Here is a 27,182-nt window from a genome sequence, read left to right on the forward strand (position 1 = left end):
AATTATATTGAACGGCATTATTTTGCAATAAACTGTGGGAGATGCTGCAACCGTAACTTTTAATAAGGTCATCCACTAATATGCACTTCAATGCAACAGTTTGTTCATAGATGCAGATTTTAAATCACATTTGTATTTCAATCTTTTCATTTGTTTATGTTCCCTTGTGCTGAAGTCTGCATCACGCCTGTTACTTCATGGTGAAAGTTATCCAGTAACTCTTTGCTTCTGTGGTAACTTCAATTACTCCATTCATTAAGCTTTTGTGCATCAGGACATGTCAAATTAATCTCCACCTTTTTCTTTTTCATATTAGACCTCTTTTTTCCAAGTTGTTCAAAGTACATCGAACTCATAATCCTGAGTGATGATGGAGATAGAATATACAAATAATCAGAAAACACATATAATTATACCTTTTGCTTTATTCTTTTATAGTCTTCATTCAAGGCATTTTAACGTTTTTTTTCCTTAAGATCATTATCTTAGATTTTTTATATGAAGTTGCAGTTTTAAATGTCTGCACAGCATTTATTAATTCTCTCAATTTGGAGGCCTTACAATTATTCATGTGGTTCCTGAAAATCACTTGCATTCATCTTTAACGTCAATCAATAGTTTCCTCCTAGAACAAATTGGTGTAACATACTAAACTGAGGACCAGACCTAGAACACACCATGAATTAATGAAATATTTCATTTTCTTCCTAAAGTTCATTAAATGGTCATTTTTCTTGTCTATCTCATGGAGAAGCCGAGTACATTGATGAGCCAAATGATGATGCAATGGCACCTTGATCCATTGGTTGAAGTGTGGAGGTGACCTTTGGGGTAAAATCTGTGTGCCATAATTGGATAGGTGTTCTCTCATTCATGTGGGAAGGAGCTTTGTTTAATTTTTAACACGTCTTTCTGAGTTAATTAATTGTCTTTCAAGGGAGATTTAACCTGAAGAACAAACTTGAGAACCAATTTTCCAAAAGTCTCATTCACTCTTCTTTTTTGTTGTAATAATGAACAGGTGCTGTATGATTTTGTGCTCCAAAATGATCTGGGGGCTTTTTTGATTTTCTGGTGAACACAAGTTTCAAATGATGTTGCTTAAGAAGCATTTCCCTGGCACAAAACTCAATTCCCTCTTGGTAACTGAGAGGGTGGTATTCTCGCATAAACAAAGGGTTCTTGAGGGTGGAAATTGCATAACCTAGTCTTGTTGGCATGGGAAATATAACTAGTTTTTAAAGTGTTACCCAGTCACAAATGTTTTGAATTCCTCACGGAATTTATTCACAGTAGAAGTATCTACACACAGTCATTCCCCTTGGAAGAGTACAAATGCCATATCTATTGAAATCAAAATGATCCACATAGTGAAGCATGGAACTATTCTTCCAAATCCAGTTCCTTGTGAATAAACTTGCCTTTATCAACAACGACTGAACCAGTACAAATGTGCCTTCAGCACATCCCTGGGAAAACTATTGGAAGAAAAATCAGTCCGACTCTTTCCCTATGAATTCTTATTAGAATTTTACTTTGAAGGTCCTGCATAACTGTCACAGTATGTAAGGTTATCCCTAAATCCCCAGGGATGCAGTTTTGAGAAAACTCTTGTTATAGCCATCTGCGGTATTTTAGGAAAGTAGTCTGGATGTTGGTTTTCATTTCCCTCTTGAATTTCAGTCAGGGGATGGCATGGATGGGGTGGGTGTCTCCGCAAGCACCTTGCGGCTAGCGCAACCCCAACAGCAGCAGATGGTGTCCAGCCAGCAACAGCAACAACAGCAGGTCGGCCTCATCCAGCAACAGCAGCAAACTACGCAACAGCCACAGCAGCCGCAGCAACAACAACAACAGCAGCAGCAGCAGCAGCAACAACAACAGCAACAGCGAGTCACTGTGCCACCTTACTACCTGAACCAGCAGCAATTACAAATGCTGCACTACCTCCAGCAGCAGCACCAATTGCACCAGCAGCAACAGCAGGCAGGTGGTGCATCTGGTGCCGCTGGTGGAGGTGCAGGTGGGCAGGGTGGAGGAGGGCTGAGTGCCCAACAGCTTGCATTGCTGCAACAGCTTCAGCACCAGTACAGACTGATGCAGCAGCACCAGCAACAGCTAAGACTGCAGCAGCAACAGCAGCAGCAGGCTGCTGCCCAGATGCAGGGCCAGCAGCAGCAGCAACAACAGCAGCAACAGCAACAACAACAGCAGCAGCAACAGTTGCAGCAACAGCAACAACAGGTAGGACTGAGAATTCCTGTGAAATGAGTCATTCCAGCTTGAATGGAACTCAAACCCAGATCCCCAAATTGCCAGCTGAGTGCTTGAGCCAGTTAAGACCACCAAGATGCTCTCTTCCACTTGAGGATTCCTCAAAACAAGGGATTTTTTTTTCTAAACTTGAGGGTTGACGGCTTCCACAGGAGTGGAATTTCTTTCTTAAGTGGTTCCCCCCCTGATTTTGAGCCTTTAGTGAGTTAACGCTCGGGAAGAAAATTCACGTATCCCATGACTGACTTCTGTGGGTCAAGGGTTAATATTTTCTTTGGTAACAAATATAAAAATTGCTCTGTTCTGAGGTTTAAGTGAAACATTTGTCACTAACTGCAAGTATGACCTACTATCCATCACTCAATAACCCATCTATATAAATTCCATATGAGTCATCTTAAAGAGCATTTTGGTCCTTGAGGGTAAAGTTAAAAATCAAAGCTGAATTATTTTTTGGAGGGAATGGGAGGAAATGACAAAGTGGAAGAGTACAGTGAATATTGATGGTGGTTAAACCGGCTAAATCACTGCCTGCCAGCTGGAAATCGGAGAATCCAGTTTAGAGTCCCAGTCAAGATGAATGACTTTTTGAAATATTTTGCTGGAAACAACACTTTGATAGATTAATTCTTACATGCATAATGCTGAGTTTAAACTTTGGTGTATATTCTTCAGTTTTTTTGTTTAGGTTACCTCTGTTATCCCTAGACTTGCATTTTGGAGTTAAGTTCATTTCAGGTGTTCAAGATTGATGAACCAATTCTCGTGAGTTATTTGCTGATATTAACATCAACAGATAAAATACTTTCATGCTAATAAATATGTAGGGAACATACACAACTTGCTAATATTTTTGACACTTGGTAGCCATATTTGGTCAGGGAATAATTGTTGGTAATATTAAAAATTCTTCAATACCGGTGAGGCTTCTATGCCTAAGCACGACTCAAAAGGTTAATGGACAAGACGTCATTCCTGTCCACAAAAATATCTTTACTGAAAATGACCAACTTGAAACTGAAATATTGGTGTATGTTTGAGTATTTTTTGTGCATGATTTAAATGTATATTCTGTTAATATCACAAAAATGGGATGTGCAAATTCTGTCAATGTTTTAAAATCCTTAGTTAGATGCAAGGATTTATGAAATCCTATTAACCTAAGTGGCAGTGCACTATGTGAATGAGGAAAGTGGGTGGGCAGGAGGCAAGCAAGCAGTTCGCACAACATGGGAGCAGGGTGACTTTAGATGGTGAGCAAGCCAAGGGTATTCATTTCCTTTTGGTCAACGGTTCTAGGGATGTAGTCAGAGACCGTGTGGTTGCTTAATCTGATGAAGGTTAGTCATGTTTACAAAAACATTTCTTATAATAATATGAGAATAAGGAAAAATTTGAAGTTGTTGGCTTGAATCTTTCTCTTAGTTGTCAGAGAACTTTTGGCTCTCCTGCAATTGTTTTGCTTCAATAAGGAGTGGAAGAGGTATTCTTTGTACCAATTTTGAAATATTTCTGAATCCTCATCCAAACTTTTCCCAAAAACTTAGTTGTAAATTGGCATCCAATGTATATGGAGTCCATAAAAACAGACTAGACTTTGGGAATGATGATAAATAAAAACCACTGTGTAAATTTCGATGTTCGGCCCTGAAGTTGTCCAGTGTCTTAATAGCACACAATGCATCATGATCAATAAAATAAATGAAGTGTAGAAATTACCTATAGACTTGAGGAAGTAAGTTTAGTCAACGTAAATGTAATATTTGAAACTGAGAAATAATTAATTAATTAAACCCTGTTAAAAATGGTCAGTTGAATGAATTGACTTTTAAGTTAATTCAACAAAACTAGTTTTACTGCCATGAAATCTCATGCCAAGCTTAGTCCTTTTTCCAAAGAAAAGCTCAGTGCACTTTTCCCAGTGTTTCTCCAACTTTTTTAAGCAGTGCCTCCAGCAGTAGCCTCAGTGTTTGTAAGCAGACCTCATTCAATGAGATTGGTTATCTGACGAATTATTTTTTATACGAAAAAAGTCCCTGGGGGCCAAATATTGTGAATATGGTGGATTTTGTAATAATTGGAACCTTAATTCCATATATATATTCAATTGACTATGAAACTTTTCCAATACTATGAGCACCATCTCGTGTATTTTCTAAGTAATTGTTGAACAACCCACATAACATTTAATGTATTACTACCAATGTCTGCAAATCATTTAGCAGTAATAAGTGCTCTGGGCTACTATTTTTTTGCATAATAAATGGGAACTTGCATATTTATTAATGAATTCAAAATATTCATCTCATTTTTTTGTATTTAAACATTATACTACCCATTTTAAGATCCTAAAGAACTCTAAAAGTTAATGAAAATAATTAGAATATTATTAATTTTCAGCTAATGTCAAGCAATATCTGTTGAAGAGTATGTTTCCTTCAGATTATGGAAATTTGCTGAAACCCAAACCAACCCCTAAAATTTACCATATTTCCCTCAATCATTCTGTAAGATTTTTCAACTAATAAATGGAAAATTTCGTTTGATGCATACACCACTGCTGTTTAACTGCCAAATACCTTAAACTGCATTTAAATATCCAGCAAAGCAGTGGAATGGTTCTGATAAAGTGATGTAGAGTAAGTACTCATGGACTAATTGCATTCATAATTTTGGAGATTCATAACAAAAATGGGGAATCACAAAAAAGTTGTTGGAGTCAATAAGTAGCTTTATAATTTTTTCTGCTCTTTTTCTTAATTTATATTTCTCAATTTTTTGTGAAAACTTTAAAAATAATATCATCTATGTTATTTTATAGTTTATCAACATTTACCTGCCTTCATTGAATCCCTGTTATTTCCTTCATTATTTTCTTTGTCAGTTTTTCACACTTTTACCTCCATTCCTGGTGTCTAAAAAGTTAATCTCTTCATTCTTTGCCTGTTTTGCCAGCAATATTCCTTCATGAATACATTCAATGTCCCACCACTTTTTGAAAAATACAATTTGTTTCCCATATTTTAATTTTTCTCTGGCTTCCATCTCTTTCCACACTGTTTGCACAACTTCATTGTCTTTAGATTTTCTTTGAAATTGTCAGATTTATGGCCTATTTTAAATAAATATGTATACATTTGAAGGTGAAAGAAATTCAAAGTGTTCTGGAGAAATATTCACAGCAAGTGACTTCCCTTAATTTCACATAAAATCTAATAAATAGTTATTGACCCCTTGAGACAACTCCATCTGAAATTTTAAATGGTGGTTACCTTGTGCGAGACTTAATGGTGGTACAGGGAAAGTTATTGGCTCCCTCGAGCAAAATACATGAATTTTTTAGGCCTCTCAAAGGTCTTGTTTTAGAGTAAATCTCACCTTCACCTTTTATTGCTAAAATTTAGTTTGATTAATATGGTGATGCTGTAAAAGTTGTGTTTGCGTGTTTCCCTGCAAAATATGTTTTAGGAAGGATTGGAGTAACATTTAAAGTCAAATAATTTCCCCCACCTCAGCTAAGAAAATTGTGTCATGATGTCATGAATCACTCTTTGACCTGTTGACCATTTAGGCCCTGCTGATGCAGCAGCAAAGGTCTAGGACTCCTACTTCTGGATCGAGGCCGGCTTACCCGCAGATGGTGGTGAGGCCACCAGTGGCTGGTGGTTTTGCGGGTCAGCCAGGGCAGGGTGTCATCAAGAGTCACCAGGGGTACCAGCCAGGTCAGGCAGATGGGGCACCAGCCCCAGGGCACACGGCTGGGCAGCAGTCACAGCAGCAGATTGCCGTGAGTGGGGCCCAGGGCCAGACGACGGGTGTGTACAGGCAAGGCTTCCAGCCAACAGCCCCTGGTCAACAGCAGCAGCAGAGGACGCCCTCACCCATGCAGCAGCAGGCAACACCCCAGCAGCAGTTCATCTATGGGAGTTCACCAAGGGCTGCCCTCGAGAGCCCATGCAGCGTGGGGGCATCTTTCCCTCAGGCTGCCCGTGGGCACCAAGAGGTGGATGGGGTGGGCATGGCAGGTGCGTTCACAACTTGCATGATTGTTCTGAATGTGCATATCTACTTTGGGACCAACTAGGCCCTTATTCACCAGCACCATTTGTTTGATGGGTTGAACACACGCTGAAGAGCTAGTTCAAAATTTCTTCTGTTGCGGCATAAAAAGCTTTGTGCTGTTTCCGAGAAAAGACAGATTCGGAATTAATTGCTTAGTGAAAGCAGACAGGTTTGTAAAGAATTTGATGGCAATGTACCCACGATATTTTTTGTGTTTTAGATTGATTTTTTTCCAATATAGTGCCTTACAATACTTACGATTTAAAATATAATCTTGCTAAAGAAGTAGGCAGAGACGGTAACCCTTTCCTGTTATAAGGCATTTATCTCGGAATTTATTCAAGGTGTGCATTTCCTAAATCTAATATTCTCCAGTATTTTGTAAACAAATTCTTTTACCACCCATGAAAGTGTTAAAAACTTAACAGAACTTTTGAAATATGTAATTAGTAGTTTACTCTTTGCCAAGGAGCATTTTCTTTGAAAGTTCAGCATCAGACTTGTTAAAATGTTGATTTTATGTTAAATTATGTTGATGGAAATGAGCATTGTTGTGTTAAATTATCTCTTTCAAAAATAAAATTCTCCTTTTCTGCTGAATTTCACTTTTCGCTCAAAAAACTTTCTTAATGTAAGAGATTCATGTTTTGCAATGAAACTTCCCCATTTACAATATCCATGATGGACCAATTCATTTGTATCAGTATCCAATTAAATTAATTAATCATCTCTTCTCTGTTTTTAGGTGATAGAAATACATTTTCACCTACAACCCAGCAGCATTCAAAGATGGCATCATCCACAACTAGCGACTTAGGAGTCAGCGATCAGGAACTTCAGGCCCTTCTGTCGCAAAAGGACATAGCAGCATCATTGGCTGAAGATCTCCTGAAGCACTTCGGACAAGGTGGTAACCTGGTGGAAGTTTTGGTGTCGTCATCGCCACCACCCACGACGCCAACATCATTGGCCCCTCCCACACAAACAACTCCAAAGTCGGCATGCAGTTCTCCAGGGCTACCTGCAATTGGCAATGTGAAGGTAATTAATGAAGACCATTTTCTCGTTTTCTTCTTATATGTGAGATATAACACACTAAATGAGTGATTTGTTGCAAAGTGACAGCGAGTGCATGGTGCTTTGACATAAGGAATTTTGCTATGGGAACACAGTTTCCTTAATTTAAAGGTGATTCATTTGAAATGAACTCTTGCAGTTGGTGTTTGAAATTCATCTTTGTCTCAAAGAATTGTCTGTGGTAACTAAGGGTGATGAACATCAATCCATGCTCAGTAATTGTTTGCATTCATTTCATTTCTCATTTTGCTACAATCCAACACTGTCTTGAAAACATAGGAGTTTCATGGGAAGGGTGCATGTTAAATTGGAAAATTATGTTTATCTTTGTTTATTATGTTTTACCTCATTATGTTTTTTTGGAGTAAAATATGCAAAAAAAACCTACTGTTGATGTGATGTTTTAGAAACAATACTTGCTGGAATAATTTCTGAAGAACTATTGTATGTTGTTTATATTGCAGTTTTTGAAAGTATGGCACTACTCAATCTAAGTGTGCTTCATTTAAGTGATTGCTCGTAATTTCACTTCTAATAATTCTTCACTTCATTGAAATGGCGAGTCTTGTGGCAAATATGGTTCTAATGGCATGGTGTTCATAAGAATAATGTAGTATAAATGCCCTTTGTGTTCACTTTGCAGGTGAAGGTAGAGGACGAGGTGCCTGTGACAAAGCAGTCGATGGCAACATCCTCGTCCATGGTGGAACCAAAAGCAGAGGATGATGATGATGAGGAGGAGGAAGAAGAGGAGGAGGAGGATGAGGAGGAGGACGACGAGGAGGAGAAGGATGGGAGAGGTGGTGTGGCACCGAGCAGCATCTCATCAGGGAGCCCGAGGGTGTCGAGGCCTCGCATCCATGGCGATGGGGAGATGGAGTACTCGATTGACATGAGCGCTGAGGAGATAATAGAGATGTGCAGGGGGCGTGGGTTGCGCGGCAAGGGTAACTGCAGCATCCTCTCGGACAGGGCCCCGCCCCCTCAGCCCCCCGAGCCACCAAATGCACGCCTCAACCATGAGCAGCTTCTTCCACCCACACCGTCCGTGTACCTGGAGAACAAGAAGGATGCTTTTAGCCCACAGCTCCAAGAGTTCTGCCTCAAACACCCGATAGCTGTCGTCCGTGGTCTTGCAGCTGCTCTCAAGCTGGGTGAGTTGGCGTTGTTCGTAATGGTCCTGGCCTTAGTCGACTGCTTATTTCAATCAAAGAAAATGTTGCCATGAAACCACATTAGGTTGTGGACCAATGGCATATTCACACATCAGGGTTGAGTGGTAGGGCTGGTTCCGTTCCCTGTGCCACCTGTGGTTTCCCAGGGAGATCTGGTACCTGATAAATCACTAACTTGAGTGAAGCTGAGGATGCCTAGATGCATCCCCAGGATACAAACCTGGTCTCTTCAGTCAATAGCCCAGTGCCCTGCCAACTGGACTACCATTCCATGGCTTTGGAGAACACTACTTAAAATCCAAGCTGTGTGTAATTGTTCTGACCATAACTTAGTGAGAAACCACAAGTAGCAGGATTAATGTGACATCATTTACCTTAAATGTATGAATTCCAAATGACTGTGGCATTATTTTAGGATAAATTCTACTCTTGTCAATCAAAACCATCCCTTGAGTTGATTAATTTGGTTTTTATATACTTATCAAATCTTCCCCTTGGTATTCATCATTGATCAAAAGAATACCCATGTTGGTCTAACTAAAATGAAGGAATATGGCTATCTGTAGTGTATAAACAACACTTTTTGTCTATTATTTTCTGGCTTTTTTAAATGCTTACCATACCACTTCATATTATCTTCTAATTCAGCATATTGTTAGTAATCATGGTTTACTTGAAATAACTAATCAGACATTCCTCATAGCTTTATTGCTTTTATATTCTCTGGCTATGCTTAATCTGAATCATCAGTTTAATTAGACAATGCACTTTTTCCTCTCTTATCATTTTGTGTTAAGTTCAATGGAATGAAATGTGTGCACTTCAAGCAATATTCACAATTAACTGAATATGCATTTTTCAGTTAATGGTTTATGCAATTTAGAAACTATGGAAATGGTATGGTAACTCCTTTTTTTACATTGAACGGGTTCCATAGAAACCTTTGCGCATTAAAAAATAGGGGGCCAACCCAGACATTTTGCATGAACTGAAATTCATGTTTGATGAATAAAATGAGTATGTTTTTTTCTGCCACTCTGAATTGGATAGGTAGGGATATGTATCATCACATATTTTGCCAAGTAGGTAATTATAATATGGAAACAGTACTTGATTAACGCAGTAATCTCTCCAAATTCATTTATCATGTGGTTTCAATGAATGAAAATAAAGTTGTTGCATTTTTATATGTGTAAATAATTTATGTTAGGGTCACTCTGCCATTTGATTTTGTAACTGGTGATAGTTTTAGAAACAAATTTTCATTGGTTTTTTTCTATTTCTATACAGACTTGGGCCTCTTCTCAACAAAAACATTAGTTGAAGCCAACCCTGACCATACTGTGGAAGTGAGAACGCAAATTCAGCAAACATCGGATGAAAACTGGGATCCCCAACTTGGACGTAGAGTATGGGCATGTGCTTCGCATCGATCTCACACCACCATTGCCAAATATGCCCAGTACCAAGCATCCAGCTTTCAGGAAAGTCTTAAGGTTAGTGGTTAGACCCTTCCTACATTCTGCATTTTGGGTTTCTTATATATGTGCGTTTAATTTTATGGTTGTTAAATTATTACCTGAAGAAAAGACCTCCAGTTATTAAACCTTGTGGAAATATTGTTGAAATTAATTTAATAGTTTCATTTGCTTTGGAAGTTCAAAATTAATTTTTAATCATATTTCTTATGAGTAATTAAGGTTCTGTATGTATCTTTCGGTTTTATTCAACAGCTAAAAGGAAAGAAAGCAATAGTATGGAAAATATGATTTGAATATTGTTCCTTTACCTGATTACAAAACTAGTTTTTTTGCCAACTCTTTGAGTTATTTGTATTTCTTTAATTTTTTATGAAACTACCACAATAAAATCTCTCCCCACAAATCTTTGAACAATCAAGACTTCTTATGAACAAACTCTTGTCCTGGTCCTTTTCCTATAGTATGTACATTGCATGTGAAAAACAGTAAACTACGTACAGTAAACCAGGATTGCATCTTCCTCTGAGTCAAGAAACATGTGGTTTTTTTAAGATGGCCGCATATTTCCACTAGTAAATGCAGCAGAAAGTTAAAAAAGTCTTTTTAGCAAAATGATATAGCTTTTATGGTTAGAACAGGCAGTGAAATGAACTTTTGAAAACAGTTAAATGAGATAACTGACCGTACAGTTTCTAATTATTTCCTCATAAGTTCCCATTATGAAGTGGCAGTATGTAATATATTATCATAGTTCACCCTCTTTTCGGATTCAACCTGGGCTGAGTGGTCGGTGATCTTTTTTAGGTTTAATCCCTGGCAGGGATTTTATTTTGTCTCTATAGTAGGCATACTTACTGTATTAACCCGAATATAATTCAACCCATGTATAGTTTGACCACAAGTATTTCCAAGTGAATGGGAAAGAAAAAGTCTGTTTAATTTTCTCTTCTGAAGAATTATAATTTTCTGTTAATGTGTGAATCATGCAGGCCCAACTAATTAAAGCTTTCTCAAGGTTCTGTAAACAATTTTAAAAAATTTTAAAGTGATAATTTTAATTAAGTAGGAATACCCTTTTCAACTAATTGCTGAAACTGCCTTCCAAGATTTAATCATATTATTTCCCTCCTGTTTCCTCATATTTGGAAGTTGAAGCAGAATTTGAGTCATTACTAACCTCTCTTCATCCAACAAAACATCATCTTCACTGTCATCAGTGCTGCTCGATATGCAACATTTTTTAAATTCATGCACTATAGACTCAGTGATGATTTTGTCCTTGGCTGTTTTGATCCACTTCACTTGTACATTGACAGACTGTTTCTTTATTTTTCCCAAAGGAGTAAAATCATGATTTCCAGCCGGTAACCATTCATTATATTCCGTTCTCAAAAAATCTTTGAAAGAGTTGTTGAGTATAACATCTAATACTTGCAGTTACAATGTCATTCCGCAGGAAATATTGACTAGGTCCATGTGAATTCCGGCGGTACTATTTTTCATAGTTACGATTAGGTGTCCCTGAAACGGGCACCTTACCCCAGACTATGTTCAGCCAATCCAGCATAAGCTCATTAAGTTATCCACTCCTTCTCCTCGCTTTAACAATCACCCACAATGATAACCTTTCCTTTGGTATTTCTTACTCTTTAAAATTTTGTTCGGTGTCAATTTTCACCGATTGGCCATGACCTCAAGGATTACAGTGATTCTATTTCTCTCATTTCTAATACTTTTGATTAACATTGATTTAGTGACTTTGGTATTTACGGTGACATTTGATGCATCGAAACATACCAAAGCAAACTGGAGTCTGATCAGCATTTGCCTTTGCTTTTCCATTTTTAAAATCTTAAGCGTAATATTTTATGACTTCATGTTTTCCTTTTGAAGGTCATCTAAATGCATTCTAAGGGTTACGGGCCAAATTAGCCTATTTGAAAGTATCTAAATGCCTCTGCCATAAATGTATAGTTGTTCTGGAACACCATACTTCTCAAAGCCAGGCTTCTAGTTCATGAATGGACATTCACGTTATGTATCTTACTTATTATACATCAGGATTCCATTGCTATTATTGTGCTATAATAATGTTCCCTGTTGCATAATGTATGATCCTTCAAAAAGGCAATAGTAGCAAGATTTTTTGAGGAAAATAGTTATTCACTGTCTTAATCATTATATTTAAAATAGTTTGATGTTTTTTTCACTAGCTTTTGTGAAAAGGGGAAAGCAAGACCACTATAGCACATAAATATATTGTATTATACTGATGAATTAGTCACAAGTAGCTATATATGGAAGTAGTTGTGACTCACGTGCTCATGGATGGCTTTCTCCGCAGGAGGAACGTGAGAAGGCACAAGGAATCTCAAGCCATGGGAGTGGCTCTGGTGGGGCCAGTAACACAGCCGGGAGTGCAACACCATCTGCAGGAAACACAAACCTCTCCGACTCTGATTCCAAAGATTCGACTGGGAATGTGGTGAAACGCAAGCGAAAGGGAGGTGCCACTCTCCTGTCGATGCCGCAGAGTGGGCCCACACACAAGACCATTAGGTTTGGAACAAACGTGGACCTTTCGGATGAGAGGCGCTGGAGGTCGCAGCTTCAGGAGCTGACCAAACTTCCAGCATTTGCGCGGGTTGTGTCCGCTGGGAACATGCTCTCCCACGTGGGCCATGTGATCCTTGGAATGAACACAGTCCAGCTGTACATGAAGGTGAGTTTCCCAACAAGGTTGACGTACTTGGCGTTACAAAACAATTGAATTAAGGAATTGTTAGTGATGATTATTGAATGTTTTAATTCTTCTTAGTGTTAATTTATTTAACAAAATAAATCAATTCAAAGAAGCTTTGAAAATGTTCTTTAATAAATAAAAGGATTGTTTTTAAAGACCTTAAGAATGAACATCATCTTTTAATGTGTTTGCCGAAAGGTAATTTGACAGTATTAATCTGATTATGTCGAAGATTCTTTATGGAACTCTTGTCGTTGTTTTGATTGAAATACATGGGATGTACTGATGCACTCATGTCTTTTTTCGCAATTATGTTTCTAGGTCCCTGGCAGTAGAACACCAGGCCATCAAGAGAACAACAACTTCTGTTCAATTAACATAAATATTGGCCCAGGTGACTGTGAATGGTTTGCAGTTCCTGATGCATATTGGGGTGTTATCCATGCTCTTTGTGAAAGGTAAGCCTTGCAGTGGAAGTCTTAACAAAAATATCAGTAAAATTTTAAAAAATCATATGTTTTCCTCTCTTTCCAAATGTCAATCTCATGTAATGAATACCCAATATAATATGTGTATTTAATGTTACTTAAATAATTCTTTCAGGAATAACATAAGTTACTTACATGGTTCATGGTGGCCTGCAATGGAAGATCTTTATGAAGAAAATATACCAGTGTACCGTTTCTTACAAAGGCCTGGTGACTTGGTATGGGTGAATGCAGGTTAGTTTTCATTTCAAAGCATTCCTTTGCTTGTGACTCCCTAGATAAATTTTTTTAAAGGAAACGTCAGTAAATGTTTCAATTATTTATTATCAGTCACATCAAAAGAGTCATAATAAATAGTTGATTTTTGTCAAATATTGAAAGAGTAAATATAAGTATTCTAAATATGCCCTTGGTTTTCATTTCACCAGGCTGTGTTCATTGGGTTCAAGCTATTGGGTGGTGTAATAACATCGCTTGGAATGTGGGCCCATTGACAGCAAGGCAGTATCAGTTGGCGATTGAGCGTTATGAGTGGAATAAGTTGCAGAGTTTCAAGAGCATTGTTCCCATGGTGCACCTCTCGTGGAATTTGGCCCGGAACATCAAAGTGTCGGATCCACGTCTCTTCAAGCTCATTAAGTTAGTGTCCTGATGTATATTGTTTATGATTAAGTTACGTAATAGATTTCATACTTTTTCGAGTTCTCTCTTGTATATTTCTAAGTGCCCCATAAACCTTCTATTAAGCTCCTAAATGTCAAGCCATCCTTAACAGTTTAAGCATGGTAGGATAAAGATCTATTATGATAATAATTTGTCATAAATGAATAATATAAATTATAATAATAATGTTCAATTCTTTCTTCATCCTGTCCTGATGGTGCATTTATGTTAGTGCTAATTTTCATGTATTGTTTGCATTAATAAGTCAAGTAGCAGCCCAAGATATTTTAGCGCCATAAAGTAATGTAAAAGCCAAATTACTCATTCCCCAAAATGTAATATATTAATGAGAGGCATGTTTTAGGAAGTATTCTGAACTTAAAAAAAAAAAAAAATGCTGAATGTATACTAGGCAATGCAATTGTCCTTTAAGACTATTATATTTAATAGAATACTTATCATAAATGTTTATCTTGTCAACATCATATCATTTAAAATTTTTCATTGTACTCAGAAAATGTTAATATGATTTGATGTTCTGTAAATATCTGAGGGTGCACCAAAGTTCAGAATTACTGGAAATTTTATTATTCCCTGTTTTCAGTGAGAGCTGTGAATTCACTTCTTGCATTGTTTAAATTTTCCGCCTCCATTTCTCATTGCAGAAATTGCCTGCTGTGCACTCTTCGTCATTGTGCCATGACACTCGAGTTTGTGAAGGCAAAGGGTGTGGAAGTCCGTTTCCATGGAAGGGCCAAGAATGAGGCATCCCACTATTGTGGGCAGTGTGAGGTAAGGGGAATTCATGTTGGCACGGACTTGCCATATGCCCACATATGTCAAAAACATGGATTGGCCAACTACCCTTCTTACATTTATTGGAAGGAGGATTAATTTTCATTGTGAGCAGATGACTTACAGTTAACTTGTTTTTTTGTAACAAGCAACCCGCAGGTTTTCTCACTGTAGCCAAGAGCATATTTCCTCATTCCAGCCCCATTTCTGTCATGATGCATTTTTAATTGATCATATTGGATAAAAGGTGGGTCGCGGTAGTCCAGCGGGTAGAGTGTTGGACTGCTGATCGGAGGGTCCCGGGTTCGATTCCCAGGCAAGACACTCTGGGTACCTGGAGCTCCACCCAAGCTAAAGTGATTTTTCGGGTACCAGGTCTTCCTGGGAAACCATAACCGGCCCAGAGAAAGGAACTGGGCCCCTACCCTGATGTGTGAATTTTCACACGCCGTAAAGGGCTTAGTACTGGGTGAACTCTACCATCACCTACTAAACCGACCTTCGGGTTGATTACTGTGTATATGGTTTTTTTATTGGATAAAAGTGTTGTCCTAAAAGAAGTAGTTCATTAATATTGCGATACTTTTTGTCCAGCATTTCACTGTTCTGAATAATTGGCTATAATATGTGAACTCTCCCTACAATGACTACGTATTTGCAAGATTTCACTGCGGTCATTTTTATGAAGGATGTCATATTTTGCATCAATGTGCTCAGTAGTCAATTGTTCATGAGACTCTTTGGTCATAGTCTAAAGGGGTCAAATGGAGTGGCTGAAGTGTTCAGTTGAGGTACCTTGCATGTGCCCCCTGACTGATCAATCAATTCCCTTTCCACACTTTCATTAATTCCAGATTGAGGTGTTCAATGTGCTCTTTGTCCGGGAGCAAGAGAAGCGTCATGTGGTGCATTGCATGGAGTGTGCTCGCAAGCAGTCACCCTCCCTCGAAGGATTTGTCTGTCTCGAGGAGTACCGTATCGGGGAGCTGATGAATGTGTTTGACAACTTCTCTCTCCATTCGGGGCCGACTCCATCGCAGACCCCGCCATCATCATCGCCCTACCACTCCTCAGCAATGGATTCATCCATGGGGGTATGTGGTTTTTTTTTCATTCAAACAGGAAAGGGTCATGTCTATCTCATTTGATTGTGGATGATGCTAATTTCCATGGTAAAGGAAACTAGCAATGTCCAATCATGAAGAGATTGTACCTGCGGTTTCAAGGTCATGTGAAAGTCCCAAGTTAGAAGTAGAATTCATGCGGAGATCAAGGAGGGAGATGCTAATTAGCGTTTCCTTTTTTTTTTCTTCAGGCTCGGCAGAGTCCCGTACAAAATCAACATGCCATCACCACAAATGGCTCTTGATGCCAGTCAGTCAGCTTATTGTATGATCATAAATTTCTCCCCGATGACATGGGTGCCCTCTCCACCTGCAAGGACCTGTGCCCTGGAGTCTGACTGTGATTTTTCGAGAGACTCTCTCTCCTGAGATCATGAGAAGATGGGCTCACCAGGAGGCACGGTTCCAATTCAGTGGGTGCAGTGGACCATCTTATTTTTAGATGATCAAATGGTTTTTTTTTTGTGATTTAGTTAAGAATTTGAGGTGGTCAGCGGTGCTTTGCCTGTGCAGCCGATTCCCCCCTACCCCCTCACCCTGACTCCTTACGCTGTGCGCTAGCGTAGTACAAAAAAATATGCGACACTGTGTGTTTTAGCATTACAGGTTGGGCATAGTGAAGTGGTAGTGCTGCCCAGAGTTTCAGCTTGAGCACACACCTAGGGTCTGCAGGAGGTGGCCAATGATCTGCATGCAGCTTCCCTCTTTTGTGCCAGGGTACCAAAATACGTACTTCGTTGCCCATTCTCCTTCTCGTGGTGGCGATTTTAAGTTCAAATGCAGGGAAACCGCCTGGGCGTAGTGCACGTAGTGATTTGCTCTTGCATAGTGATAATCTGCGCTCTGGGTTTTTGAAGTGTTGCCTGCCAAATTCATCAATGAGATCTCTTTGGAGTGGATTCGTCTAAATATCCTGGAATCCGAACTCGGTGAGCGGTGGTGGGAGTGTAGACATGTTTTGTCACCCACCATCCATGCAGCCTCGATGAGCACCTCCACAAGTTAATTCTAAACCCCCCCTCCCTCCCTCCCGCTGTGCAAATTGGGAAAGCAAGGCACACCAATCTGTAAATGGAGTCTTTAATATTTTTGTTTCTGGAGTTTGATAATCTTATCATCACTCCCGTGATTTGCTGTGTCCAGCTATCTATCATTCACTGCCCATTGTGATTGCCTTTTAAAAGAATGATGTCACTACCAGAAAATGATGATGAAGAAGTCGCGGTACAGTAGATAACAGCAGCAAGATGCAATATTATGTGATTTTTAATAAGACTGAAGTCTTCAACATTTTCTGTTCTGTGTTGCGTTCCCACGTGAATCGGGGTGCGAGTGCGTGTATTCTCGAGACACCAAGAGACCTGCTGCAAATAAAATTGGAAACATTCCCTTTTGCAGGCTTGTATAGGATGTTGTCATAAATTAAAAAAAAAAGATTAGGCTGATGCAAAGAGTGTAGTGTAAACTGTAAATAGTGTTTTTTTTTGTGTGTGTGCGTGCATGTGGAGAGCTGATGATGTGTAAAAATAGAACAGATTGAAAAAAAATAATAAACTTTGTCGAGAAGCGTTGTGCCAGGGCATTGGGGAGGGAAGTAGGGTAAAAGGAAAATGACCTTGAGGGGTGCTATTGTGTTGTGAGCATGTCAAAAGTGCGAAACTTGAAAGTGGTATGGCATGCGTGCACATTAAGGATTCTGCCGTGAGTGCAGCATGCCCTTAACCCATCTGTCTAATGAAAAAATTGAAATAAGTGTGTGGTGAAATCATGGATGCTAAGATGTTTTGAGAATGGCCAAATTGAAGTGGTTTGGGTGGGTGGCAAAAGGGGTGGGTGGGTGGGGGGAGGAAGAGCTTACTCGACTTCTGTGAACTGTTGTGCATGTCTGTGCCAAACAAGTGGGGTAATAATGGTATTTCAACAAGAAAAAAAAGTGGTGCAAAGTGTGGGAGGGGGAGTTTTGGCTAAGGAGCCTCTTCAGTTGCTGTCGTGGTTTCCACTCCCCTCCTGCCCTCATACCGAACCCCAAAAGGACTCCCACCCCCTCCCCCCATCCCTTACCCCACCAACCTACCCCTGCAGAACCCAGCAAGTGGGATAGTTTCTGCACGTTGCCATCGACAGCTCAGACAAAAAGGGAGGTGAGCCACTTGGAATGAGTCTGGGAAAGTGCCCAAAGGTCCCCAAAAATGAAGCAAAGAGCCTTTATAGAGGCTGATATTTCTACCTCAAGATGCCGTGTTTTTTTTTAAGGAAATAAACTTTTTGGCCATCGGCACTTTGCTCAGATTCAGGTTGGCTGCACCTGCCTTGTAAGAGGTGTCTTATTTCACCCAGCACTTCCTCCCACCCACCCCAACCCTCCTCTCAAATCCTCCTAACCCACCAGTTCTCCTTTTCCCTCAATCCCACCTGCCATGCCAACCTCTCGTCCATCTCTGTCCCATATTCCTTTCACAAGTAGTGGTATGCAATCAGCCCTCTCCTTTCAAGCGAGAGAGAGAAAGAGAGGGGCAGTGTTATTTGTAGGTGTAAATAAATTTATAATATTCATATATATATATTTACCATATATATATATATGAAACATATAATTCTATATATAATATATATAGGAAAGGAAATTAAAAAAAAAAACAGCACATCACTGCCAATAGTGTTCGTTTCCACCTTCAAACTCCTCTGTCCTTATTCCATGGTCCTCTGTTATCGTTGCAGTCAATGTTGAGATGGGAATGGTGACTTGTTGTGACTTTTTAACACTGCCAGGTGATATCTTATCCTTCCCCGTGCCCTCGTCAAATACTCCTCACTTTCTTTTCTCAGCCCAATCTGTTCGAATGCCAATCAATCATCTTGAGAATAGAAATCATTTCTTCCACAAGGATGTGTGAGTGGTATTGTCCAATGCGCCTTCTAGTGTTTCAAAATTTTGCATTTTTTATCTCGTGTACCCCTGTTGTGGATTTCCAGGATAAAATTTAAAATCAAATTTTGAAATTTTTAATCAAATCATTGTTGACTAGCATGTATAAATTATTAAATTGCATAGCAATAATAAAAGGCATTAGGGGTCGTGTGGTATTCATGGTCTAATCAATTCTAGGGTATATATTTTTTTCTTTATTATTGTGTAACTATTACTTGCATCCTGCCATTAGTTAAAGTTCTCTTTGAACTCTGCTTTGTTTGCACTGATAATAATTTGTTCTGAATTTTAAACGTGTGAATTATGAGATATTTGTTTTTTCTCCAGCGTTTGTAAGAAGAAGTTTTAATCAATGACGGAAAGAAATGTTTCAAAATTGTGTAACATTATTACTGCAGTAATTTAAATCCACGAGTGCCAACCCAGTCGGTCAGGTGACGAAAGCACTTCCGCCAATTCTGTGAATCATAGCTTTAAATCCAATTTTGGGCTTATATGTCATGTGATTACTTGAAATGGATTTTTTTGGAAATCTCGAGCTTATGCTACGGTATGACCACAGCCATTGGAATGCATGCAAATGAGGGTTAACCCCTGTAATTTAGTGGGTCTGAATCAAATGAGCTGATGACGGAAAATACAAAACATCGTATTGTTTCCATCAGCTTTCTATAATTTCAGAGTGGCAGCGAAATCAGATAGCTCGAAAGGTTTGGTCATTAATACTTCTTGTGCCATATTTTGGAAATATGTAGGTCCGAATTCGTGGCTTAAGTTAGGACTGGGTGAAGCCATTTTTGATCATGATCCACTATTTCAAATGCTTGTGACATCTCTCAGGTAATACTCTCGGTTGCCAATTGGAGAAATTTAGTTTTGAAGATATTAACATAAATTTTGCTGATGATACCTTTTTTAATTTTCATGAATGATGTTTTCTTAAGTTCTCTCCTATACCATGAATTAATATCCCATGGCATTTTTGGGTTCACTTTATTTGTTCCCCAACCTATTGTGTTCGATCTTTTTAATGTTCGATGTCTTCGAATATTGTTGTCAGGCCCTTGAAAGTAAATGCGAGGAGTTTGCGTATTCTGTCATCTGCCTCAAAAGTGCCTGTATCAGATCTAAGCTCAATTGTGAAAGTTAACTCACACGTCTTCAGACTGCAGTTTTGCTACTCTCACTGCCGTGTAAGCCATCCCTGGAAAAAGTAATAGCACGGAAAGTAGTAACGTCTAAAGTTTTCACCAAGGTATGTTCCTTGCACTCGGTTCACTTCCGTGACGATTGTATATTGGATGTAATCACATATTTTGTGAATTACATACATAAGTTTTACTTGAGTCATTGTGCGAATTATAGTATAATTTGATTGCCATCTTTTTCCATTTCAGTAGTGTTTTGAAGTTTGTTTCAGTCATTGTTTTGGTTTGTAGATATTTGTTAATGGTTGGTTTTTTTTTCCTCTCCCCTTTGATTTTTTTGTAAATAATATGAGATCGTCGATGTCGAATGATTCCTTTCAACGTTAGTTAAAAGCGATGGCTAGGATTGAAATTTAAGTTAGAATGGGAAATTCTTTGGAGATTCGTTCAGTATCTGTCATTGTAAATATATGTGGACATTTTCAATGCCACTCATTTGTATAGAATGACCAGATTTGACTGCCATTTTTACAATTGTCCACCTTGATTTAGACTGTCACCATGTGTATGCCTGCCAGGCACTGCCCCAGCCAAGCTAGGTCCTTCCAGCTTGCATTTTTATCATCAGCATGCTGGGTTTTTTGTATCGTTATTGATGTTGCTATGTCCCCAGTGGGAATAGACCACTCATGCAGGTACTAAAACAGCTGCCTTTAAGATGAACCAACTATAGTGATTTATAAGTTTAACCAAGACTGACCATGGGGTTTTGGCTACAAAGTCTCTTCCTTGGGCAAAAATGTGTTGACCAAGCGAGGTTATGTGATCTCATCTATTAACGTTTGAATTAATATGGCTGTGCTTATATATATATATGAATAAATATACATGTACGTATGCATTATTATATCTTATGCTGTCTTTGTCAAAGTGGTTCGCAAGCAATATCATTGTTCTCACCCTCTTTTGGCTGTTAATAACTTTTACACTGCCGACATGCCTTTTGGTAATCACGTACTGCCAGCACAACAGCCATTTGAAGTGCCGAACCTATTCGTTTTCATTGCCATGTTTTGCCATTTGGCATATTATATCTACATTTCCATTTTTTTTTAAATGGTACGTATCTGCGTAAAATTAAATGGTAAATATCAGCCTCATCGAATTCCAATCAGTAGGGGAAATGTGTCTGAAAGTAAATTATATGTATATATATATTAAAATGAGGCTATTATTGACTTAAGGTGTTGCCTTGAGTGGTGTAAATATGTGAATGCATGAAATATGACACCAATGGAGTTCGTGTGAGTGTTTTCACTTCGTTATTATTAATGGAGGAGTCTGCTGAAGTCTCAAACTATTGTCTGTGACTCTTAGCTTAATAACAAATTTAATTACCTGATTTATCAATGAAGCAGTTTCCCCTTTAAGGAAATGGATGATGCTATGGATAGTTTTGTTTATGGTATCGTCTATTCTTTTTCTCATTCTTTCCATTCAGCCACACTTGTTAGTGTAATTAATTATTTTTTGTACTATTCACATCCAATTTTATACAGCCTCTAAAATTTACTCATGTTTTCTCTGGCTGTGATATTCCAACCTTGAACAGACTTGACTAAAAAAAAAGAGAAACCTTTGCCGCATTAGGTGAATAAATAGGTTGGGAGGTTTCACGCAACCCTAAATGAATATGCTTGGCCATGAACAATTTAAGACTACAGTTACACTCCGAAATGCACTGCCGAATGAGAAGCCATTTTCCTCACTCAGTAGAGCATGGCTTTTGCCATTGTGGAGTCGTCACCTTTGTTGTTAGCAATTGTATATTTGTGCACCATTCTCATCTTGGCAGTGAGTTGCTGACCCTGTTTCCCCCCCCTCACCTCCTCTTCCCCCTTTTCTGTGAACCTTTGGAAAAACAAACACTTTGTGAAGCTGTCACTTCAGTCAGTTCCCCTTGGTAACTCAGCAGTGGAGGTATGTTTATGTACAGGATGTCCCATTGTGGAATTGGAAAGGGATTTGAATGACTATTCAAACAAGAGACGGCAACAGTTCAGTAAAAAATATTTCCCTTTCAAAATGGAATTTTCTTGTGATAAATGTGCGCTGAGATTCTCTAAGCAATACCTCTTCTCCACCAAAGAAACAACAAGGTGTTCATTTTTTTTAATGGGAATCTCAGTGGCCCACCTTCCTGAAAATTGTTATTCCTGTGATCATGGATTTCATTTGAAACTGTGCAGCAGGCAACTGTTAGTTCCAAAAAGTCAATGTGGGGACTCGGCTGGATCAATTGAAGTACTTGTAAATATGTCGAGGCAAGAAATGGTTTGAAAAGTATTATTTTTTTGCTCATGGAATCAATTGCATGAGCCTTAACGAATTTTTGAGAGGTGTTTTCAGGTTTTTGCTTCTGTTGCCATCTCAAGGTGTGGAAATGTTGTTTGAATTTCTTCTATCGATGAATCAATTGGGATGCTTGTTTTTAAGTAGAAAGCATTTTCCATGCTGAAGGCCACTCTTGCCTTACAGTCTAAACACCTGCCAACCCTTTTTGGGAACCAGGGCGATAAAATTTAGTATTGTTCTCAGAAATAAATTCGTGTAAAAAAGAAATATATTATATACATATAAATATATATTAAGATGAACGATATAGAATCCAGCAGGGCTTGAAACAAAAAAAAAAGTATGGATCCATAATTTTTTCGTGGGCACCAGTTAATGCAAATGCATGTCGATCGAAATATTTTGTTAACATCATCAAGGAGTTATAGCTGTGAAAATTTTCTTTGAATATCGTATGCGACTTCTTGATGGATAAATGAAATATTACATGAAATTTAATTCAATGTTTTTTTTGTTTAGAAATAATTGGGTTCCATGTCACATCCAAAGATATTCTTATGTCCTCTGGAGGTTATTAAAATGGAGGTTATTAAACTCTGTTAAAAAATGTTACTGTCTATTGTGTGAGAATGTTGGCATTTTGGACTCATTTTGAAAATTGTTTATAGTTTTTTCACTGTTGTGTAAGAACTTGAGAAACACCCCTCATTTTATTATGAATAGTCTTCTTCTTGAGAATCTTTTATGTAACAAATATTATAAAGAGTAAAACTGTACATTCTTTATTGCATTGTTTTTTCTGACAATTAAATCCATCAATAGAATCCAGTGTTTTTGATTTCATTTGATTGAGCTTTGTGTTTACTATGGTATCCTGGTGTGTGTTGTGTACACAGTTAAATGTTGTTTTAAGGCAGTACAAGAATTGGTAGTGTTGTGAATGTTAAACACATGTAGAGTGAAGCCTCAAATTTTTCAGAGCTCCATTTCTAATAATTCTGAAATTTATGTAATATTTTATCATCCTGAAACCTGGAATTTTTGTAAAATGACACTGCATTTGAGTAGATCATGAGCTGATTTTAATATTTTTTCCCAGGTTTCATTCATAACTTAATTCTTTGTGGGAATAGTTTCTTTAATAATAGTGCTAGCTAAAAACCTTGCTATTAATGTTATTGTCAATCAATTTTTGAAATTATGCTGTTTGATGATCTGCCAGCAGATTAATCTGAACTGTTTGAAATATTATGATTTTTCCCCATAGATGGTTTGCATTCATTTGCAAATCATTGAAGGAAACACCACAGGTGGATGTTGCCTGACCTAATTTGATGAGCATGTTATTTCATGTTAATTAATATTGATTATTACTACTTGTTAGAAATTGGGGAGAAAATATAAAAAAAAACATTGAAAATGAAGAAGCTGGAGATTCTCTAAGAAATGTAGTGGAACCTCACAATATAACTCTTGGCTGAAACAATTCAGTCCACGAATGCGTCTTTTGAAGTTGTATTGCCTCCGATCTGTAACAAAAATTTGGAACACACATTCCTGCCATGGAGAGAGATATCCATAATGGAGTTCCCTTTGTAATTTCGTTCCATTGTCTTTCCCATTTCTTTGCCTCTCTTTTTGATTATGTACACATTTTCATCAACTGGTGTGACTGTCATGACATAGTGCCTTTAACCTCTATTTTACCTCTCCAAAAATGAAATTATGTGTGATTACCCACTTCTGTATCTCTTATCTGTAATGTGCCTCATCTTAGTGTTGATGTGAACGTGTGTAACTAAGTCTGTTTATTCCTGTCGCAGATATCTTGATTTGAAGGAATGTGGGGAATTTTCTGTGATTTATTTTTGGATTTTTCCAGCTGAAATGAATTACCATGTCCACCAATGAAATTAGCAATTGGTAACAAAGTGAAGATGAAGCTCATTAGGTGAAAAATAAAATTAAAGTGAAGTATGGAAGTGGTGCTCATGCAAAGGTGATTGCAGAAAAATATGGCTTGGCCAAGTCCACAATATGGACATTTTTGAAAAATAATTGCATTGCAATGAAATGTGTTGATGTTAAGGTGCGCATTATTGAAAGAGAGAGGGTCAGTTACTGAAGAAGTAGAAAAGGTGCTGTTGGTGCATATTCACTATTGGGAGACTACAATTCTATGGACATCATTCATGAAAAGTCAAGATTGAAACATGCGCATTCCTTGAAGAAAAATCCTGGATACAGGTAGTGTTGGTGAGTTAAAGGCATCAAGGAGGGGTAGGTGGAAAAATTTCTTAAGAGAAGAGGCATTCACAATGTTGTCCATGAAATGGCGAAGCTGGGAGTGCTGATGAATGTGCTTTGACTAAATATAAGACTTGAGTTTCAGGGATGCAAAGAAGCCATAAGTTTCCTTCCCCTCTTAAGTGTTAAAATTTTGGTGAGACTGCATTTTTTGTTGAAAAATGCTGATGAGGAGATGAAATAGGAGGCAAGTATGTGAACGACAAGTTGACTGTTGCATGACTCTGGGGACCATGAACTCTGCTAGATTATCATAAAGAAAAAGTTAAACATGGATGAGGGTCAATAGAGGAGAGTTGGTTACCTGGCAATTTTTTATAGAGTGGATCCATGAAGTGTTTACTTCCTCTGTGAAGAGATGTTTTCCAGGAAAGAAGCTGCCATTCAGCTTGTAATGGATTATATTCCAGCTCATCCTCCATAGTTGGAGGAAAAATAATTGAATTTTGGTGAAGTTCTTGCCCCCAAACACCATGTCTGTCATCCAACCCAGGTAGGTGATATCAAAATTTTTTCATGCATACAAGGCATTGTCTTGTAACTGTTTTAATGAAATAATTGATGTAATGCTAACATAGAAATTTTGGCAAAACTACTTCAAAATCCTCCCTTGCCTTGTTAGACTCTGAATAAGCGTGGAATGAAATTCCTAACAGGAACATTCAATCTACTTGAAGGAAATTACGGCCAAAAAGCATTCCAAATTGGGAATTTGAAAGAGTTGAGGCGGAGCATTTGCTGACTAAAGGAGGATATTGTTTTCCAGTACGTGTTGATGGGTTTGGAGGTCAATGCTGAGAACAATGAGCTAAATCATTTGGTTTTTACTGGGGAAAGAGCAGCATTTTGTGAGGTGTCATCCAGATTCATTTGCCTATTTCAGTTAAGTTTAAAAGGATAGCAAATATCATATGATTCTTGATGGTTATCTTGTACCAGTCTTGAACTAATTCCCAGTATGCCAGGAGAGAAAAAGAAACCAACCCTAGAAGGGTATATTGAAATGAAATAAGTAACTTTTGTAATTCAACACGCACTTTATTTAGAACGTGACCTAGGTTTCAACGTTGGACATCATCATCAGGTGGTCCTCACAGAAGGCAACTTTGTATATATATATCTTTAGAGCAGGGGAGAGGGGGGCTGGTGGAAGTGGAAGGGTGGAGGAGTAAAAAGAAGGTTAAATTTTAGATGGAAGGAAAGGGAAGTACAGCCTTCAGTGTCAATCGTTGGCTGTTAATGGGGGTTTGTTTGGGAGGGTGAACACTGGACATGAAAGAGTGGTAGATCTAGGAGGGGATAGCGGGCTGGATACAAAATTTCATTAGCAAGTTCATCCTTGCGACTATTATAATTTCTAATTGCTCCATTGCATCGAGTCTATGGCCTTAATTTTGGAAATGCAGAATTTCAGTCTTTAAGTCACTTTTGTAGTCACGTTCGATAAGGCGCTTTGCAAAGAGGGATTTTATGTTCCTACTCTTTACGTATGTTTTATGCTCCCTTGTCCTTTCTTTAAATTTCAGTCTCATTTGCCCAATGTATTTAGTGGAACACACTGAGCACTTTAATTCATACACCACTCCTCTTGTCTTTGGGAACTTTGTCTTTAGCGTGAGAGATCAGGTTCTTAAGGCATGAATTATCGTAAAAGACAAATTCACTTTTGTCTTTTGGTAAATTTTTGATTAATTTTTGAGAAATATTCCCTAGATGGAGAATGTGTCGCCATTTGGCAGTGAGATCTCTTATACATTCGGGGTGGTAAATGTTGCTTACTGCTATTTTAGTAAGTTTCTTCTGGTAAAGTTAATTTATTAGTTCCTCTCGATAGCCATTGTTCACTGCTATCATTTTAATTATGTTAAGTTCCTTATTTATAAGTATGATCTGGTGCTTTTCTGGCATATCTGCTTAGTTAAGTTTTCTCTGGTCTTCCAACATGGAACCCTTGACCTGGTAGAAAACCTAAGAAAACTTCATTAAGTTAAATTCCCTATTTATATTTTAAACGGACATAAGAAGAGAGGCTAAACAGTGGATTATTGCATGAAATGCCAAAAGCTTATGGGCAAAGCAATGCCTTGAAGTAGATTTAATTATTTGGTCCATATACATTTCCATCCAAAAAATGGAGTATTGTAACCCATCTTTGTCTTAAAGACACTCCGAAGAAAACAAATTCAATAACAATAAAGTTATGCTAGGGACAAAAAATTTCCTGGAAAGGTAGTTACCCAAAGCCTTTTTGGAATTTGACTCCCCTTTGAAATAGTAATCTCTCCTGCCACTTTCAGCCAGCCATCAGCTTCCCTTAATACAGGTAATGCAGTTAAACTATTATATATTTCATGTCTCAATTAGTTTTATATATATATTTTGTTTTCATTGGTTTCATATACCAGTAGATTACCTTTTTATTGATGCTTTTCATCATTATTTATGCACATATGCAAGTCTAAGTAAGCAATCTTTAGGGATCTAGAATAGATCAATTCTATTTAAATTATTCCTCCTAGAGAAAATCTATTCAAAGCTACTATCATTTCACTTTGAATAAG

The 27,182-nt window shown here is 38.1% G+C and overlaps 1 protein-coding gene across 2 annotated transcripts in view; it reads left to right on the plus strand.

Annotated features, from left to right (window-relative positions):
• The window catches only part of Utx (Utx histone demethylase), a 192,449-nt gene extending 174,778 nt beyond the window's left edge, over window positions 1–17,671 (plus strand). For both annotated transcript variants that reach the window (XM_071585449.1, XM_071585450.1), the window contains 12 exons: window positions 1,684–2,244; window positions 5,846–6,299; window positions 7,082–7,377; window positions 8,057–8,567; window positions 9,879–10,084; window positions 12,414–12,791; window positions 13,134–13,270; window positions 13,416–13,534; window positions 13,729–13,939; window positions 14,629–14,755; window positions 15,613–15,852; window positions 16,074–17,671. In XM_071585449.1, coding sequence (XP_071441550.1) covers window positions 1,684–2,244; window positions 5,846–6,299; window positions 7,082–7,377; window positions 8,057–8,567; window positions 9,879–10,084; window positions 12,414–12,791; window positions 13,134–13,270; window positions 13,416–13,534; window positions 13,729–13,939; window positions 14,629–14,755; window positions 15,613–15,852; window positions 16,074–16,127 — 3,294 coding nt within the window. In that variant the 3' untranslated portion in view covers window positions 16,128–17,671. The remainder of the gene's footprint in view (window positions 1–1,683; window positions 2,245–5,845; window positions 6,300–7,081; window positions 7,378–8,056; window positions 8,568–9,878; window positions 10,085–12,413; window positions 12,792–13,133; window positions 13,271–13,415; window positions 13,535–13,728; window positions 13,940–14,628; window positions 14,756–15,612; window positions 15,853–16,073) is intronic.
• The last annotated feature ends 9,511 nt before the right edge of the window (window positions 17,672–27,182 follow it).

Source organism: Hetaerina americana, unplaced genomic scaffold (assembly GCF_022747635.1).
Source record: "Hetaerina americana unplaced genomic scaffold, ioHetAmer1.1.p SCAF_2, whole genome shotgun sequence".
Classification (NCBI taxonomy): Eukaryota; Metazoa; Arthropoda; class Insecta; order Odonata; family Calopterygidae; genus Hetaerina; species Hetaerina americana.